At 30.1% G+C, this 15,977-nt stretch overlaps 1 protein-coding gene across 1 annotated transcript; it reads left to right on the top strand.

Annotated features, from left to right (window-relative positions):
• Nucleotides 1-10,971: 10,971 nt before the first annotated feature.
• Nucleotides 10,972-15,619, top strand: LOC101250910 (leucine-rich repeat receptor-like serine/threonine-protein kinase SKM1). The gene is made up of 3 exons (XM_004245106.5): nucleotides 10,972-11,284; nucleotides 11,799-14,390; nucleotides 15,077-15,619. Exons 2-3 carry the CDS (start codon nucleotides 11,909-11,911, stop codon nucleotides 15,427-15,429), a joined length of 2,835 nt encoding a protein of 944 aa, XP_004245154.1. The 5' UTR covers nucleotides 10,972-11,284; nucleotides 11,799-11,908; the 3' UTR covers nucleotides 15,430-15,619.
• Nucleotides 15,620-15,977: the final 358 nt, after the last annotated feature.

The following is a 15,977-nucleotide window of genomic DNA, read 5'->3' on the forward strand; positions in this document are numbered from 1 at the left end:
GGAGCTACAATATTACATTTCACACACGTAATATAGCTTTGATTCAAATTTTATATTAATATATTTACTGAATCGGTAAAAATTATTGATTTTGAACTTGTAATTATAAAAATTAATATTTTTAATTATAAATTTTAAATTTTAATTTCGTGCCTCTACGTCACGCTCACCTTGAAAGTGTAATGAAAAGTCGTTTTCAAATTTCACTTAAGAAGCTACCACTTCGAATTTTTTTAAACATTTATATGCTTCATAACAATATGTAAGTGCGGAAGTGACTAGTGGAGACTAGGATTCTTAATGCTTGTTAGGATATATTTAAATTATAATATTCAATGTGATGTCAAATCAACTACTCCATATGTTCATTATATATATAATTGAACGAGTGAGCTATATCTTATGACTTACCAACAAAGAAAAAAAAATTCAGTCGGAGGTTTGTAGTTCGGACAATTCATTAATTTTTTTTTGTAAATTTTGTATTTATATTAGAAAATTAAATAATTATATATGTGTATTAACTTGTAAATTTTCTAATAATTAATTGACAACTTAATAATAAGAAAAAGGCAATGAAAATATCTTTCACATTAACGTTGTGGGTTCAAATTCACTATCAATCTTCTGTTCTAAAATTTTATCCCCCAAACTCCTAATCCTAATTCCGCCTATGTTACGATACTTTACATCCATGAGCAATTTTTAAATACAATCATAGAAATGGACATTCAGAATTACATAGAGCTCTGAATTGGTAAACATACGGGGTGGAGACTCATTGAACTATGGTATCACTATATCACTGTTCCGATAAATATAGACCGGTCCAAAAAATAATATATTATGTGTCTCAATGTACGTTTTTATATGTATAGTATTTTAATTTTAAAATACTCATTTTATCTTTAGTGAAATGATCTATAGTCATATAAATATTTGAATAATTTTAGACTACTATTTTTTAGAAGTTTTTCTTTTCAAAAGAAAAAACAAAACAATCGTATAGTCGAACATGATTGAGGTTCTAAAGCTTTATTTTATTCTATACCAAATTGATGTAACCTAACTAGCTGAGTGAAATAAAAGAAGAGTGGTGTCAATGTAATATACCACACATGATGATGGAAGAAATATCTATTATATAATAATATTACCTCATTCATTTAAATTTGACAAATAACAATAATTCTAACACCCCTAAATTATGTCATTACAAATTTATTTAATGGAAAAGTAAACGAATTTCCATTAATTAAAAATAGCATTTCTTTCTTTTTTCCAAAACACAAGTAGTTTGTTCAGATCCATTCCCCCACTAAATGATACTTACTATTATAAATATAGTTTTCTTTTTGAAAAAGGTTTTCAGGTCCGATAAATATTTTAATTTTGGTTTTATTATGATATCAAATTTTATACAGGACCTTTTTAATATTACAAAAATAATTTTTAGCTGTAATAAATATTGACATTAAAAAGAGTTAAAGTTTTTATCGGCATTAGTGAAGTGACATTAAAACTAATATCACTAAAAGCTTTAGGTACATATACAAAGTGTTAATCGCCGCTAAAAGTACATACTTAACGATAATTAAGAATTAATTACCGCTAGTGATCATTTTGATCTAGTGTTTAGCTCGAACTATTTAATAATATATTTTAAAGGTATATATATGTAAATGTATCCACGTCGACATATTACTATTTATATTTATGCAATATGTTTTATGTCCAGGTAGACAGATACATACCTTTAAAATACACTATAAATAGTGCAAAAGTAAAAGGTCCTTTTCAAAGCTTAATATCGTAATAACAATTTCGATCAAAATTTGGATATATTTCCGATCTTTTTCCCTATGTTTTTTTAATCTTATAAAAGCTTGTTAATTACTACTATCTTGTGATTAAAAAATAATTTCTTACTAACCAAAAATGGACCTCTCTAAGAACATGAGGCCCAATAATTTTCCTTAAAAAGGAGACCCTAATTAAGGGGAAATGGGTCGGCTTAACGTCATGCATACCTCTTCTCAATACAATTAATTGAAAGTTTAGAAAATAATTATAATAAGATTAACATTATTTTATGGATGCTTGGAACTAAAAGTGCTTAATTAATTAATTAGTGTTTGATTACGACTAAACCACTTAGCTTTTAGTTGTTAGTGTTCTCTTTTGGAGCATAATGGCATAAATAAACTTTCTCATGTATCGACAAAAGGAGATGAACTGAATGAGCAATTGATAGTGCCACACAATTAATTAATTAATTAATTGGATTGATTAACTTAAAAATAGATATTTAATTTAAAGAAGTAAGTGGAAAGTGTTCACATCAGTATAACTTCAAAAGAAGAGTAAAAATAGTATAGTGCAAGACAGATAGATAAAGTAGTGGGAATTCAACTCAAATAATGTCAATAACTATATTGATAAACTGAGATACAAATACATTTGTTGGTGGATTTGTCAAAAATTATAGCAAAATAACGAGTAACTTCACGTATATCAAACATAAAAATTATATTTGTATTTATTCTATAGTTTGTATTTTTATTTGTATAATTTACTAGATTCATTCAATTTTATACAATTTTTCAATTTAGTATAAATTCATTGTAATGTATATAATAAGATTTGTATTTGTATAATTATAAGTGTATGAGATAAAAATATATGTATTCGTATTTGTATATACACTTCTTTCTCGCTTTATACAAACACAAACCCATTTTATACATCTTAAACCGAAATGTATAAAATGACTAATTGTATACCGAAAATGGCTAATTGTATACCAAATGAGATGACGAAAAATGAGATGTTTGCTGCCAATTACAAATTAAATAAACTATAATAATAGCATTTAATTTTAATTAATAATTTGCTATTTCATACAATTTCGTAAAAGAAATAAATATTTAGGATAATATAAATAAGTTGTGTACACAACTTTCCCAATGTTAGGTTTATATGAATTTAATATTATTTTTTTTGAATGAAATATAAATATATATGAAAAATTACTAAGATTACAATAAAATGTAACTATGAATTTACATTTTTAAAGTACAATAATCTTATGATTGAAAACTTTAAAAGTGAAACATATAAAATTTAAATTTTGACCAATGTCATATCTAAATATATTGTCAAGTTACATATAAATTGACCCTAATACCACCACTTTCAAGAAAATATAATATTTTGCGAAGGTGCGTTTGGTGGGTTGATAATCTTCCACCACACTTTATTCGTATTTGATTGTCATAGAAGTACAGATCTTCTAATTATTTTAATTTTGCATACATGTAATATATTAATAAATTTTACAAAATATCTAGGATTGATTGATAAAAATAATTATTTAGGATTGATTGATAAAGAATTATTAAAAATAATCAATTATAAAAGAAATTAATAACTTTGCATCTTAAAAAACTAGACAAATAAACTTCGTAAAAATATATATATATTTTTTTTAACTTAAGATCTTTTTTAATATAGACCACTTATAATATGCTTGAGCCGTTTCAATCTCATAATAATCTCTTTTACCACGATTCATGGGTCAACCTTTCACCAACAAAAAACAAAAGTATAAATACAATTAGATATTGTGTCTAAGACAATAATTAGCAATCATTTGAAAAATCTATACTAAGATGGGATTATAATGAGCTTCACAATGAAGCTATAAGGCATGAGAGTTTTTGATAATAATAATTAGGAACCAGCTTGTAACCTTGGTACAACAAAAACATCTGTATTATTCTGTTACTTGACCCTTTTTTTCATTTGTTTTTTTTTTTTTTTGGTCGGGTTACACTAATGTTTTAGATTATTATTAATGGTGTAGTGGAATAATTAAACAAGGGCACGACTGCACCATTTACAGATATAATCAAACATAACAGCTACGTACTATGTTTGGTCCAATCGATGTCAACAAATTTTAATGAAAATAGCCGCTTAAAAAAAGGGAAAAAGATTTTCAATACAATACTAGTAAATTTGTAAAGGAGGATATAATATATGATTTTTTGTTTTGTGTTTGTCATTTATTAGCTTATGAAGTTAGCGAAATTATCAAAAATAAAATTTTAATATTTACATGTATTATGTCACGTAAGACACGAGTATCTAATTGTTTAATTTTATATAATGGGAAACTTTCGCATGGAATCAATCAAAAGTAACTTAATTGCGCTCCGCAGCTATAATTTGCTAATTATGATTCATAACTATATGTTATAGGGAGGACAGTTGCGAGCGAGATTGGGAGAGAGATAAACTATTTATATGTATATTGGTTAGATAATTGTATATATGTAACTGTTGTACATATGTATTTGTATATCTGGTAAGTAAGATTGGAAGAGGGAGGAGAGAGGCGAGCGAGATCGGGAGAGAGAGGAGAGAGGCGAGCGAGAGAGGGCAATAATTTGTATAATTCGCGGATGCGTTTGTATAATTCACGTGTTTTTTGTATAATTGAGTAATATAAAGTCTGAAATTATACAAATGTGATAAAACTCAAAATAACAAATTGATACAAACATAAACATATCAAATTTAAACATATATACAAATTACATTTTACAAAACCCGAAAATAGATGTTTATACAAACTTTTAAAAATTATACACAAAAAGATTTAATTTATATGGTGATAAAATTGAAAATCAAAGGAAATCACTGTCATATACAAACACAAATCAAACGAAAAATAGTTAATTGCGAATTATATAAATGTGACTAATTATACAAACTTGATGTCAGTCTACCGTAATTAATGGTTAATGTTAGTCGCGATTGATAATTTTAGCAAACTATGTCTATGATGAATAATTAAGTAGTACTCCCTCCATTCCATAGTAACTTAAACTTTGAGCTGTTTCACGCCCTTTAGAAAAGTAGGTTACAACATAAATTAAATATAATTTTCCATTTTTTACCCTTATTAATTATTGTCAAAAATAACTAAATATTAATTACAATAACTAATTCCAAAATACTAACTTAAAAGTTAAATTTGGAAGAATATTTTAAAAATTCTTGAAAAATAAAAAGTGATTTAAAAAACTTAAGTTATTATGAAATAAAGAGAGTATAAATTTGTTTAACCGCATAATTTTTTCTTTAAGTTACATGCACATTCAAAATTAAAAAGTAAAAATACTAGCTAAAACTAAAACTAAATTAAAAATAAACAATTATATATGAGGTTAATAATAATATATAAATTAAAAATTTTAACTCTGTATCTGATATGAGTAAGGCGAAAATCCCTAGAAAATAGAGTAATAAGAGAAAGCATGGTGTTGACAAAGACGAGACGCTCTATATTCCTTCGAGAAAGAGGCACGCACGACCTTCAATCACTCTTTGCTTTTCTCTAAAAAGACATTCCACTTTTTTCATTATCCCCACATTCTTTTGCTTCTCTATTTGTATCTATGCATCTATCTTCTTTTGAAAAATCCATTTCCTTTTTGCCCGTCTTGTTTTGGGGTCGATTCAATTCGATTATAAGATTATTAATTATTATAGTATTTTTTATGTGATTATTTATTTTATGACGATGAATATGAACTCATATTACTATTTATCTTTTTCATTCTTTTTTTAATTATTGAATCTTTCTTAGCTTTTTCAAATTACGAGCATTGTAACAATTCAATATTGATTTAATATCATTATATCAACTTATGAAATTTAACATTATTTCAATATCATTATATCAATTTGAAAAATTCTTAAATCTAATTTTGTTATTTTTCAATTGTTTTAGACCTTAAATCTTGTTGAGACGATCTTGAATCTGTCCACGAAATTCTGAAGGAGATTAACATAATAAAAAATGACTCATGAATATCCTTCATTCACTTATCTAAAAATATTCTAAATCTATTACCACTACAACAAAAACAATTTCTATCGGCACTAAATATACGCATTAACAAAGAATGATAAAGTTTTTATCGGCATTACTTAATTGTCATAAAATTTAGTATCGCTATAAGCTGTAGAAAAGTTCATAAAAAGTGTCAAATGCTACTAAAAATTCATTTTAATTTCAGGATTTACAAACAGTGCTAAATTAAATTTAGTATCACTATAATATATTTTTTGGATCGATATTTTTTAAATTTCTCATGTTAAAGATACTTTTTCTAGAAAAAATAAGTTTCCTAGAAAAATCAAAAAAATGACATCAGGAAAAACAAGTAACGTAGCATGACATTACGATCCCCCACACCACACAATCCCATACTCCCACTCCAACTTCTGTAGTGTTTTGTAGATATAGAACGTATAAATATTATTTGAAATAATATTTTCTTCATGAATACCTGCCAAATATTAAAAAATAAATAAGAAATTCATTTGATTTTTGAAAAAAATATTTTTTCCGTACTAAACACTAGAATGCACACTCCTATAATGCTAGTTGATTCTTCAGATTTCTGGGTTTTCTTTGCATTTTTGAAATCTGACATGAAAATGAACAATATGTGGAGGTCGTTTGAAGCCAATCAAAATGCTTTGTGATAGTTTCATTTCATATTTCATAATTTTAACCATCACCCCCACCCTCCACCCCAAAAAAAGAAAAAAAGAAAGGGGTTCGGAATATATCTAAAAACTGTTCTAACGATATTGAGTTTTGAAAAATACTTTTAATAGTATATTGTAAAAGTATATATGTATCACCTGGAAATCTTACTATTTATAATTATGCAATATTTATCATGTCCACATGAACACATATATATCTGTAAAATACATTTTGAAATAATACAGAGGGTAAAAAATCATTTCCAAAGTTTGGATTCATTATAACAATTTTGATTAAAGTTCGAATATATTTCAAACTTTTTTCCCAAAATAAATAAATTAATTAATTGTATATCTCACCATAAAATTGAATAAGAATTAGAAGATATACGTAAAACTTAAAAGGTAAAACTTTGGACCTCTTTATTATTCTAATGATTAATATGGACCTAATTGGAACATCCAAATCACTTTATGATTAATTGATAGTGCCATAAACAATTTTAATTAATTGAACGGAAAAGGGTCAAAAATATTCTTAAATTATCTGAAATAGCTCATATATACCCTTAAACTATATTTTGGCTCAATACTATCCTTCTCGTCAAACTATTGAGTCATGTCCTTCTAATTAACGAAAATTGTTAAATGTCATGTGGATGTCACATGACTCGTCCATAGATTTATACTGCCACATAGACTAAAAGAAAAAAGGGTCAAAAGTACCCCTAAACTAAAAAGGGTCATGTGACATCTACATGACATTTAACAACTTCTGTTAATAAGAAGGGTACTTTGATCCAATAATTTGAAGGGAAGGGTAGTTTTGAGCCGAAATATAGTTTAAGGATATATATGAACTATTTCGGATAGTTTAAGGGTATTTTTGATCTTTTTTATTTAGTCTACGTGACAGTGGAATCCTATTGGCATGCAACGTGGCATCCATGTGATATTTAACAATTTCCATTAATGAGAAGGATACTTTTGACCCAATAGTATGACGGGAAGGATAGTTTTGAGTCGAAATAAAGTTCAAGGGTACATTATAAGCAATTTCAAATAGTTTAGGAATATGTTTGAAAATTTTCCGTTAATCGAATGAAATGTTTTTTGCATCAACTTTTTGAATGAAATAAGTTGGCATAATTTAATAGGTAAAACGAATGACAACTCATAGATTGGTAACGCCAACATCCAAGTTCAAGTTAAAGGATTTAGTTAATCATTTCACAAATATGTTTGAATGCTTCTTTGAGGAGTATACGATGAAAAATTATGAGTTCATACCTACCAAACTTATTGTTTTATCAAATCTAATTTATTCGTTTATATCAATTTGGTTCTAAACTTGGAGTCTATTTATCAACTGGTGAGAATTTTATCACTTGCTCATAAGTATATTTTAAGTAATATACACGGTTAGAGTAGGTTTTGTTGCCAATCTGTGTTATGAAAATCAGAAATTACTAATTTTAATAAATCAGTCAAAAACATGAAATAACTGAGATTTTTAGAACTAGTAAATAAGATGAACAGAAATTTATTTGTAAAAAATAATTGAATTCGTAAAACTTACCAAAATCTGGAATACTCTTTTTAATAATTTAGGAAGAAAATCAAGTCCACTGAATTCACAGTGTCCCCTTAAGGAAATCATTCCCCTCTAGTGTCCGAGGTTTGATTTGGAATATAACCTCCCATGGTAAAATGATCTTAATCAGTAGAGTATAAATACAAAAAACTCGACTGTCAGCGAATCAATCCACAACAGGAAAGTACACGAAGAAATATGTGTTTTTTTTAAGAAGAAGGAAGATCAGAAAATTCGTAGGAAAATATTCTGAAGATTGAATGGTATTTATAGGCAAGAAAAATATATTATGAAAGGTTGCAGAATTGACACGACCATTAATGAAAGGTTGCAAACTTTCAAATGGTATTGACTAATCCTGAAAGTTGCAACCTTTCAGAACAGTCATGGCGAAAATTTTTAAATATAACGGAATTTAAAACGGGTCACGCGCGCGGATCCAAGTCGGATCGGGTTAACTAAAAAGTTGAAAACATTTCGGTTAACTTTTGTTATCAACTGATTAATTAAAAATAATTTTTGGGATTAAATTAATTAAATAAATAATTAAAATAAATTTGTCCAAAAAATTATCTCTCGATCATTTGCCAAAGCCAAAGCCAAAGCCGAAGCGAGCGATGACGACGCGAGGGGTCCCTCTTTCCAACCCTTTTAACAATTAATAGGAGTGTTTATTTATTTAAACTCTCCTATTTTCATTTTCATTACTGATGAGGGACTATTGTCTTTTTCATTAAAGCATTAGAGGACTTTTCAAGTTCCCAACCTTTCAAGTTCTAAACTTTTCAAATTCCTCTTCTTCCCTCTATTTCCCATCAATTCTTGCTACATACCCAACAGGTTTTACACTAGCTTGTCATGAATTTTATCGTAGTAGATAACATATCTTACTTTTAAGAGTTCAAATCACATATTTTAAGGAAACTTACTGATAAATATGCTTTAGATAACCTGATACTATGAAAAATTGTTTACATCGACGGTATACAAAATTTAACCTCATAATTTTCCTCCTAAAATTGACTACAAATCATAAAAGACCGATACTTTCTTTCAAAATTTTTTTCAATTCTCTATGATATCAACATAATATACTACATACAAACATAGTATCGGAGAGGACTGATTTATCCCTTCAAAGAAAATACTCCTCAGTCCTCTGTATACCTACATAGCATATCATATACTAATATGGTATCATAAAAGACTGTCATAAAAGAAGACACCCCCGTCATGGACAGAGGCAAACTCGGGATTTGAACACTTCGGGCACACCAAATATGATTTTCAAGCTAAACTTTAATAAAAATAATCAAAAAGGCTTTACTTGGATTTAAACCGTGATCTTGTGAGTGAATAATTTAGCTAGTACCAACAGGTTACTCCTGTGCTCCTCATAAGTGCACTATTAATTATATTCTAGTTTCTGTCAATTTCTCAAGATAGATATACGTATTACATATCATTTTTCAAAGTTAACGGGTGCATGTGCACCCCATCTTAATATGTAAGTCCGCCTCTGCTCAGAGGAAGACTGACTTAAAAGAAGACACTCCCCTCATGTGCGGGCATGACTCTTTTTCATAGGTCAAACACGTGAAAAATTATTTTTGATATGGGTGTTTAGAGTGAACAATGTTTTATTATTTAATTGTATTTTCAACACAAAAATATGTTCTATATATACCATATATATACGTGTTTTTCTAACTTATTTATGTAGTTCGGTTAGTAAGAGAAAATATCATCACAAGAGCATTCAGGTGTAATATACAAAAAATATTATGACATAAACCGTATCAGAAAATACTATAATCGGGAGATGGTCCTGAATCTGGGACAGTGTGGGTAGACAAGTCTTGAGTTAGTATAGCGTTTAAACTTGGGTTTTAGATCTACGTGTGAAGTCATATTCAAGGGTTGGGCTCACAATTCAGATCTAGGATTGGGGTCGAGTCCCGAGTCAATGACGAGAGTTGAATCCTGAATCAAGGTCAAGTAATTGAGTATTGGGTGGGGGTTAGGGTTGAAGTACGGGAGATAATTCTTAAGTTGGTTCGAGAGTCGGGTCTAGACCCCGACCTTCACACGAAAATCTAACCCACGATCCACATCCTGACTACTACTTGAGATCCAACTCTAACCAGAGACTTAACTTCGGACCTTGACCCGATAATCGAGACCTCGAACCATAACCCAATTATAATTAACCCCAATCGAGGACTCCAACGTAAAAACGAACTCTCGATTTAAAATAGGGCTCTAAACCACGACCCTTCTTTTAATGTTGACTCGAAACCCAATCCTGATATGAAATCCAACTCCCTACAGATACCTAGACCCAACTTCTGATCCAACTCTAATTTTGTGATACAAGCTCGACTTGAGATTTGATTCTCAATGCTGACTCAGTCTTGATTTTCAACCCAAATTATGACCTGAGACGTAACTTGGGACCCTACTGTTGATCCCCAAACTAGGTGTCAAAATTTGGATTTCAAGGTTGGGTCAAAGGTTGGATCGAGAGTTGTGTGCTGGGTTGAGGTTGGATTTCGGATCTCGAGTTAAAGATGAGTTAAAAGAGAATTTTGGAAAATGTCTTCCTTATTTCATTTTAAAATCATTTTCCGAAACTAAACCAATCAAGAGACAATTGAAATTGTCATTTAATTTGCTAAAATTGTCATCATAATTATTGAATATATAATAATTAATTGAAGAAAAAGGGAAAGAAATCTCATATGGCCAATAATGTTTATTTTCAACGGTTAGAGAGATCCTTTAATTTGTTTTTTGACAATTCGAAAAGTGAGTCAAAAGAGCATTTTGGTAAAATCCGACAAAAGCTTAAGCCTTTCTCCAACATATGTCCCTTCCCTTTCTTCCTTTTTCACTTGCAACCAACCCTTCATGTTCAAAATACAGGTCAAGGTGCATTATTGTAATTATTCCACAATTCTATGCCCTTTTTCATTTTCCTAATGCTCCTTCTATTTATACTCTCAAATTCTCACTACCAAACCCTATCTATTCAACCCCATATATCCCCATATATCTTCATTTCAAATCCTCAAAACTAAACAATCTTTGAAAAAAAAAATATCCTTATTGCAAATTAATTTGGTAAGTACTATTTGAATCATTTTGTTAATTCTATGTCTCATCTTTCATGTTTCCTCTCTTTTTATTTTTGTAAAATACCATTTGCAACATTATGTCTTGCAAATATATAATGAGTCTATTTGAATCGATTTTTGACTCGTTTTTATCATTTTAGCTTAAAATCAAGTGTTTATAAACATTTTTTTTCTAATTTATCCTGCTTGAAAACTTAATTTTCCACTAAAAAACACTTAAAATAAGTCAATCTAAACAAGACTCTAATTACACATTTTTGTAGTGCTCCCTTGTATGTGTTCATAATGATGATGAGAATATAGGAACATTTTTATAGTTATATTAAAATGTCAGATTTGTATATCAAAAGATTCCACATAGAAAGCTGAGATTATTTTAGATTTTAGTCCATCACTTTTTTTTTCTATTTATTTCAAGAAACTTTTTTTTTTTTGTAAAGCACCAGATCCCAAGGTTTTTGTTATATTAACAGATAATTTTTTTTTCATGTTTGTGACAGGAAAATGAAGGATCATTCCTCTTAGCAAAAAGTTGCTCAAGCTTTATTTAGTTACCCCTTTTTCCATGCAACTTATGATATAGAGCTTTCATATCTAGCTAGAGAAAAAGATGGCCAACGTAGGATCAAAATCGATCATGTGTTTGATCGTGTTCGTGCTATTTTACATGCAGCAAGTCAAAAGTAGCTCTGAGCTCGAGCTACTTTTATCGATGAAAACATCAATGAAGGATCCATTAGGATCTCTTCATGATTGGATTCCGCGGTCTCAATCTTTTTGCCATTGGAATGGTGTTGTTTGTGATGACTTGTTGCATGTTGCAAAAATTGAGCTATCAGGGAAGAACCTATCTGGAAAATTATCCGAGACGATTTTCAACTTTCCATACGTTGAATTGATTGATCTCTCGAATAATCAACTCTATGGAGAAATTCCTAGTAATATCTCAACTTGTTTGGCGCTGAGATTTCTCAATCTTAGTAACAATAACTTCACAGGTCTACTTCCTCAAGGCTCGAGAATCCCACTTCTCGAGACATTGGATCTCTCAAACAACATGATTTCGGGGAAAATCCCCGAAAATATTGGTTTATTCTCAAGGCTCAAAGTTCTTGATTTTGGTGGCAATGTGTTGGTTGGGAGCATTCCGAAGTCCATTTCAAATATTTCTAATTTGGAGTTTTTGACTCTTGCTTCAAACCAACTAATAGGAGAAATCCCTCGAGAACTTGGTCTTCTGAAGAACTTGAAGCTTATTTATTTGGGATACAACAATTTCTCCGGTGGAATACCGGAAGAGATTGGTGGATTGTCTTCTTTGTACCATCTCGATCTCGTGTACAACAATCTCACAGGTGAAATCCCTTTATCTTTAGGTAATCTCACCAATCTTGAGTACCTTTTTCTTTACATAAACAAGTTCACTGGCCCGATTCCAAGATCTCTATTTAATCTCAAGAAAATCGTCTCACTTGATTTAAGCGATAATTTCTTGTCTAGTGAAATTCCTGAGCTTATTTCCCAATTACAGAATTTGGAAGTTCTACAATTGTTCGCGAACAGTTTCACTGGTAGAATTCCAAATACTTTATCTTCCTTACCTAGACTTCAAGTTCTTCAACTATGGTCTAATAAATTAAGTGGTGAGATTCCCAAGGACCTTGGAAAACACAACAATCTCACAATTCTAGACCTTTCCACCAATAACCTCACGGGTAAAATACCTGAAACCATATGTTATCACAATCATCTTTTCAAACTCATACTCTTTTCAAATTCACTTCACGGCGAAATCCCTGTAAGCTTGAGCCATTGCAAAAGCTTACAAAGGGTCCGCCTTCAAAACAACCACCTCACTGGTAAATTGTCTCCAGAATTCACAGAGCTCCCACTTGTTTACTTCCTTGATATCTCGGGAAACAATCTTTCTGGTTCCATTAGCGAAAGACGATGGGATATGCCATCACTTCAAATGCTAAATTTGGCCAGGAACAAGTTTTTCGGTACCTTGCCTGACTCTTTTGGTAGCAAGAAACTCGAAAACTTGGACTTATCTGAAAATGATTTTAACGGTACAATTCCTAAGAATTTCGGGGAGTTATCAGAGTTAATGGAGCTTAAATTACGAAGCAACAAGCTTTCAGGTGAAATCCCTAATGAATTATCTTCATGCAAGAAGATTGTGAGTCTTGATCTGAGCCAAAATCGATTTTCTGGTCAAATTCCAACTAGTCTTTCACAAATGCCAGTTCTTAGCCTACTTGATTTGTCCGTGAATGAATTATCAGGAGAAATCCCGCCTAATTTAGGGAAAGTTGAATCACTAGTGTTGGTTAACATCTCTCACAACCACTTCCATGGGAATTTACCGTCCACCGGAGCTTTCCTAGCTATAAATTCAAGTGCGGTAGTTGGAAACCAACTATGTGCCCGTGGAGACGACATTACAAGCGGCTTAACGCCTTGTAAATCGCTCAAGAAAAGCTCAATTTGGTGGTTCTTCTTGACATTTCTTCTTGGAATACTAGTTTTGCTAGTATTTTCGGCTTTAGTCATTGTATTTACTCAAAGAAGAAGAGAATTGAAGGTGAAGAAAGTGGAGAGTAGTACTCAGAATGGTAATAATTGGGAAATACAATTCTTCGATTCAAAAGCCTCGAAATCCATCACCCTAGATGACATCTTAGGGATTGGAGAGTTTTATTCCGAAATAAGTAACATGCAAATGTTCGTGAAGAAGTTGAATGTGAATATTATTCCAACAAGTTTTTGGACAAACATCCAAGAAATAGGAAATATTCGACATCCAAATATTGTGAAGATATTGGCTGCATGCAAATCGGAGAAAGGCGGTATTTTGGTTTATGAGTATGTAGAAGGTAAAGATTTGAGTGAAGTGATTGGAGTGATGAGTTGGGAACGTAGACAAAAAGTTGCTATTGGCATAGCTAGAGCATTGAAATATTTGCATTCTTCTTGTTCACCAACCATTTTCATCGGTGAACTTTCTTCCCGGAAAGTTATCATTGACGGAAAAGATGAACCTCGTCTGAGATTGAGTCTTCCCACCACTACCGCCTACGTTGCTCCAGGTAAATTTACCATTTTACCCTTGTCATCGATCTTTTTACCTCTCGTGTTTAACATCATGTATTCTATTCTTATTTGCAAGATTATAAGCTTATATTTTTCAACTAATTAAGTAGATCGTGTAAATTAATTTATACTGATAATGCATATAACTTATTGATAAACTCGATATTTAACAATTTTTGTTATCACTTAAACAAACTACTATATATATATATATACATATATATAATTTCTAAAGAGTGTAACGTAGCTATGATGACTATAATAAAAATTGTTTTTTTTCAGCTTTAGAAGTGATGTGATAGGAATGTCATGTTATGTTGAAAATTATTTGATCTAACTAAAAGAAATTTTGTATTTTTCTAATTATTAGAATAGAAAACAATTCTTAGAATCTACGTACTTGGTCTTTATTTGTTCTTTTTTTTCAACATTGGTTCTCATAGTCGCTAGGAGTAATGATAAGGTCAAGGAATTAAGCAAATAAATGTCATGGAAGCAATCATGATTGTTTTTTTTTTGGTCTAAAAATAAATGTAGAGACATATAATTATCTTAACTTTATCAATATTATCATTTCTTTCTTTACGTAGAAAACAATTAATTTAGTGTTAGTGTAACAAAAGTCATGGCCTTTTATTCCATGCACGTACTTAATTACGAGTTACAACTTTTCTCTATGTAGAATACAATGGAATATCGGAGAAGAGTGATATATATGGATTTGGGCTTGTTTTGATAGAGTTATTGACTGGAAAAAATCGCGGTGATGCTGAATTTGGGAAACGTGAGAGTATAGTTGATTGGGCGCGATATTGCTACTCAGAATGTCATTTGGAGACATGGATTGAACCATTATTGAAGAGTGACGCAGTGAATAATCAGAATAAAATGGTGGAGATGATGAATGTGGCTCTTCAATGTACTGCTAGTGAGCCAGCAGCAAGGCCTTGTGCTAGTGATGTTGCAAAGACATTGGACTCTTTTGTTAGATCAAATTCTTGTGGTTTAGGGTTGAAAAGGTGTGGTAGTGTTTAGATTTTGGGATTTCTAACTCCAAATCCAAGATTTTTGTTTTTATCTTAATGTTACTTTTTTGTTTTTTTGGTTTACTTTGTATTGGGCATAAATTAACGAGTGTTGCTCAATGTTTTGGATGTTATTTTGAGTGTAAAAATGTAGATAATGAAACTAAATGCTAATATATAGTAGATTGCTACTTTTAAAATGCTCATCTATGTTTCTTTTTGGCTCCTCATGTGTTATAGTTCCTTAAGGAACTTCAATAATTCTTAATTCTCTATAAATCAATATTATTTCATTTCAAATCGTTACTAATAGCTTTTAAGGAAAATCTCGAATGGCGAGTGAGTTTGAAAGTTGATGATTATATGTGTACTAGCATCTACCATTCTGAGACATCACCATAATTTCATCGGTCCAAAAGTAGCTTTATAGTGATATTTGAGATTTTGTTATTTGAAAATAGTCTATTTTGAAAAATATTAAGAACATAACCAATTAGCTTATAGATAATATTGTACCCATAAATTATTTTGTTGTAATCATTGAAAGTAGAAATTGCA

Source organism: Solanum lycopersicum, chromosome 8, assembly GCF_036512215.1.
Source record: "Solanum lycopersicum chromosome 8, SLM_r2.1".
Taxonomy (NCBI): domain Eukaryota; kingdom Viridiplantae; phylum Streptophyta; class Magnoliopsida; order Solanales; family Solanaceae; genus Solanum; species Solanum lycopersicum.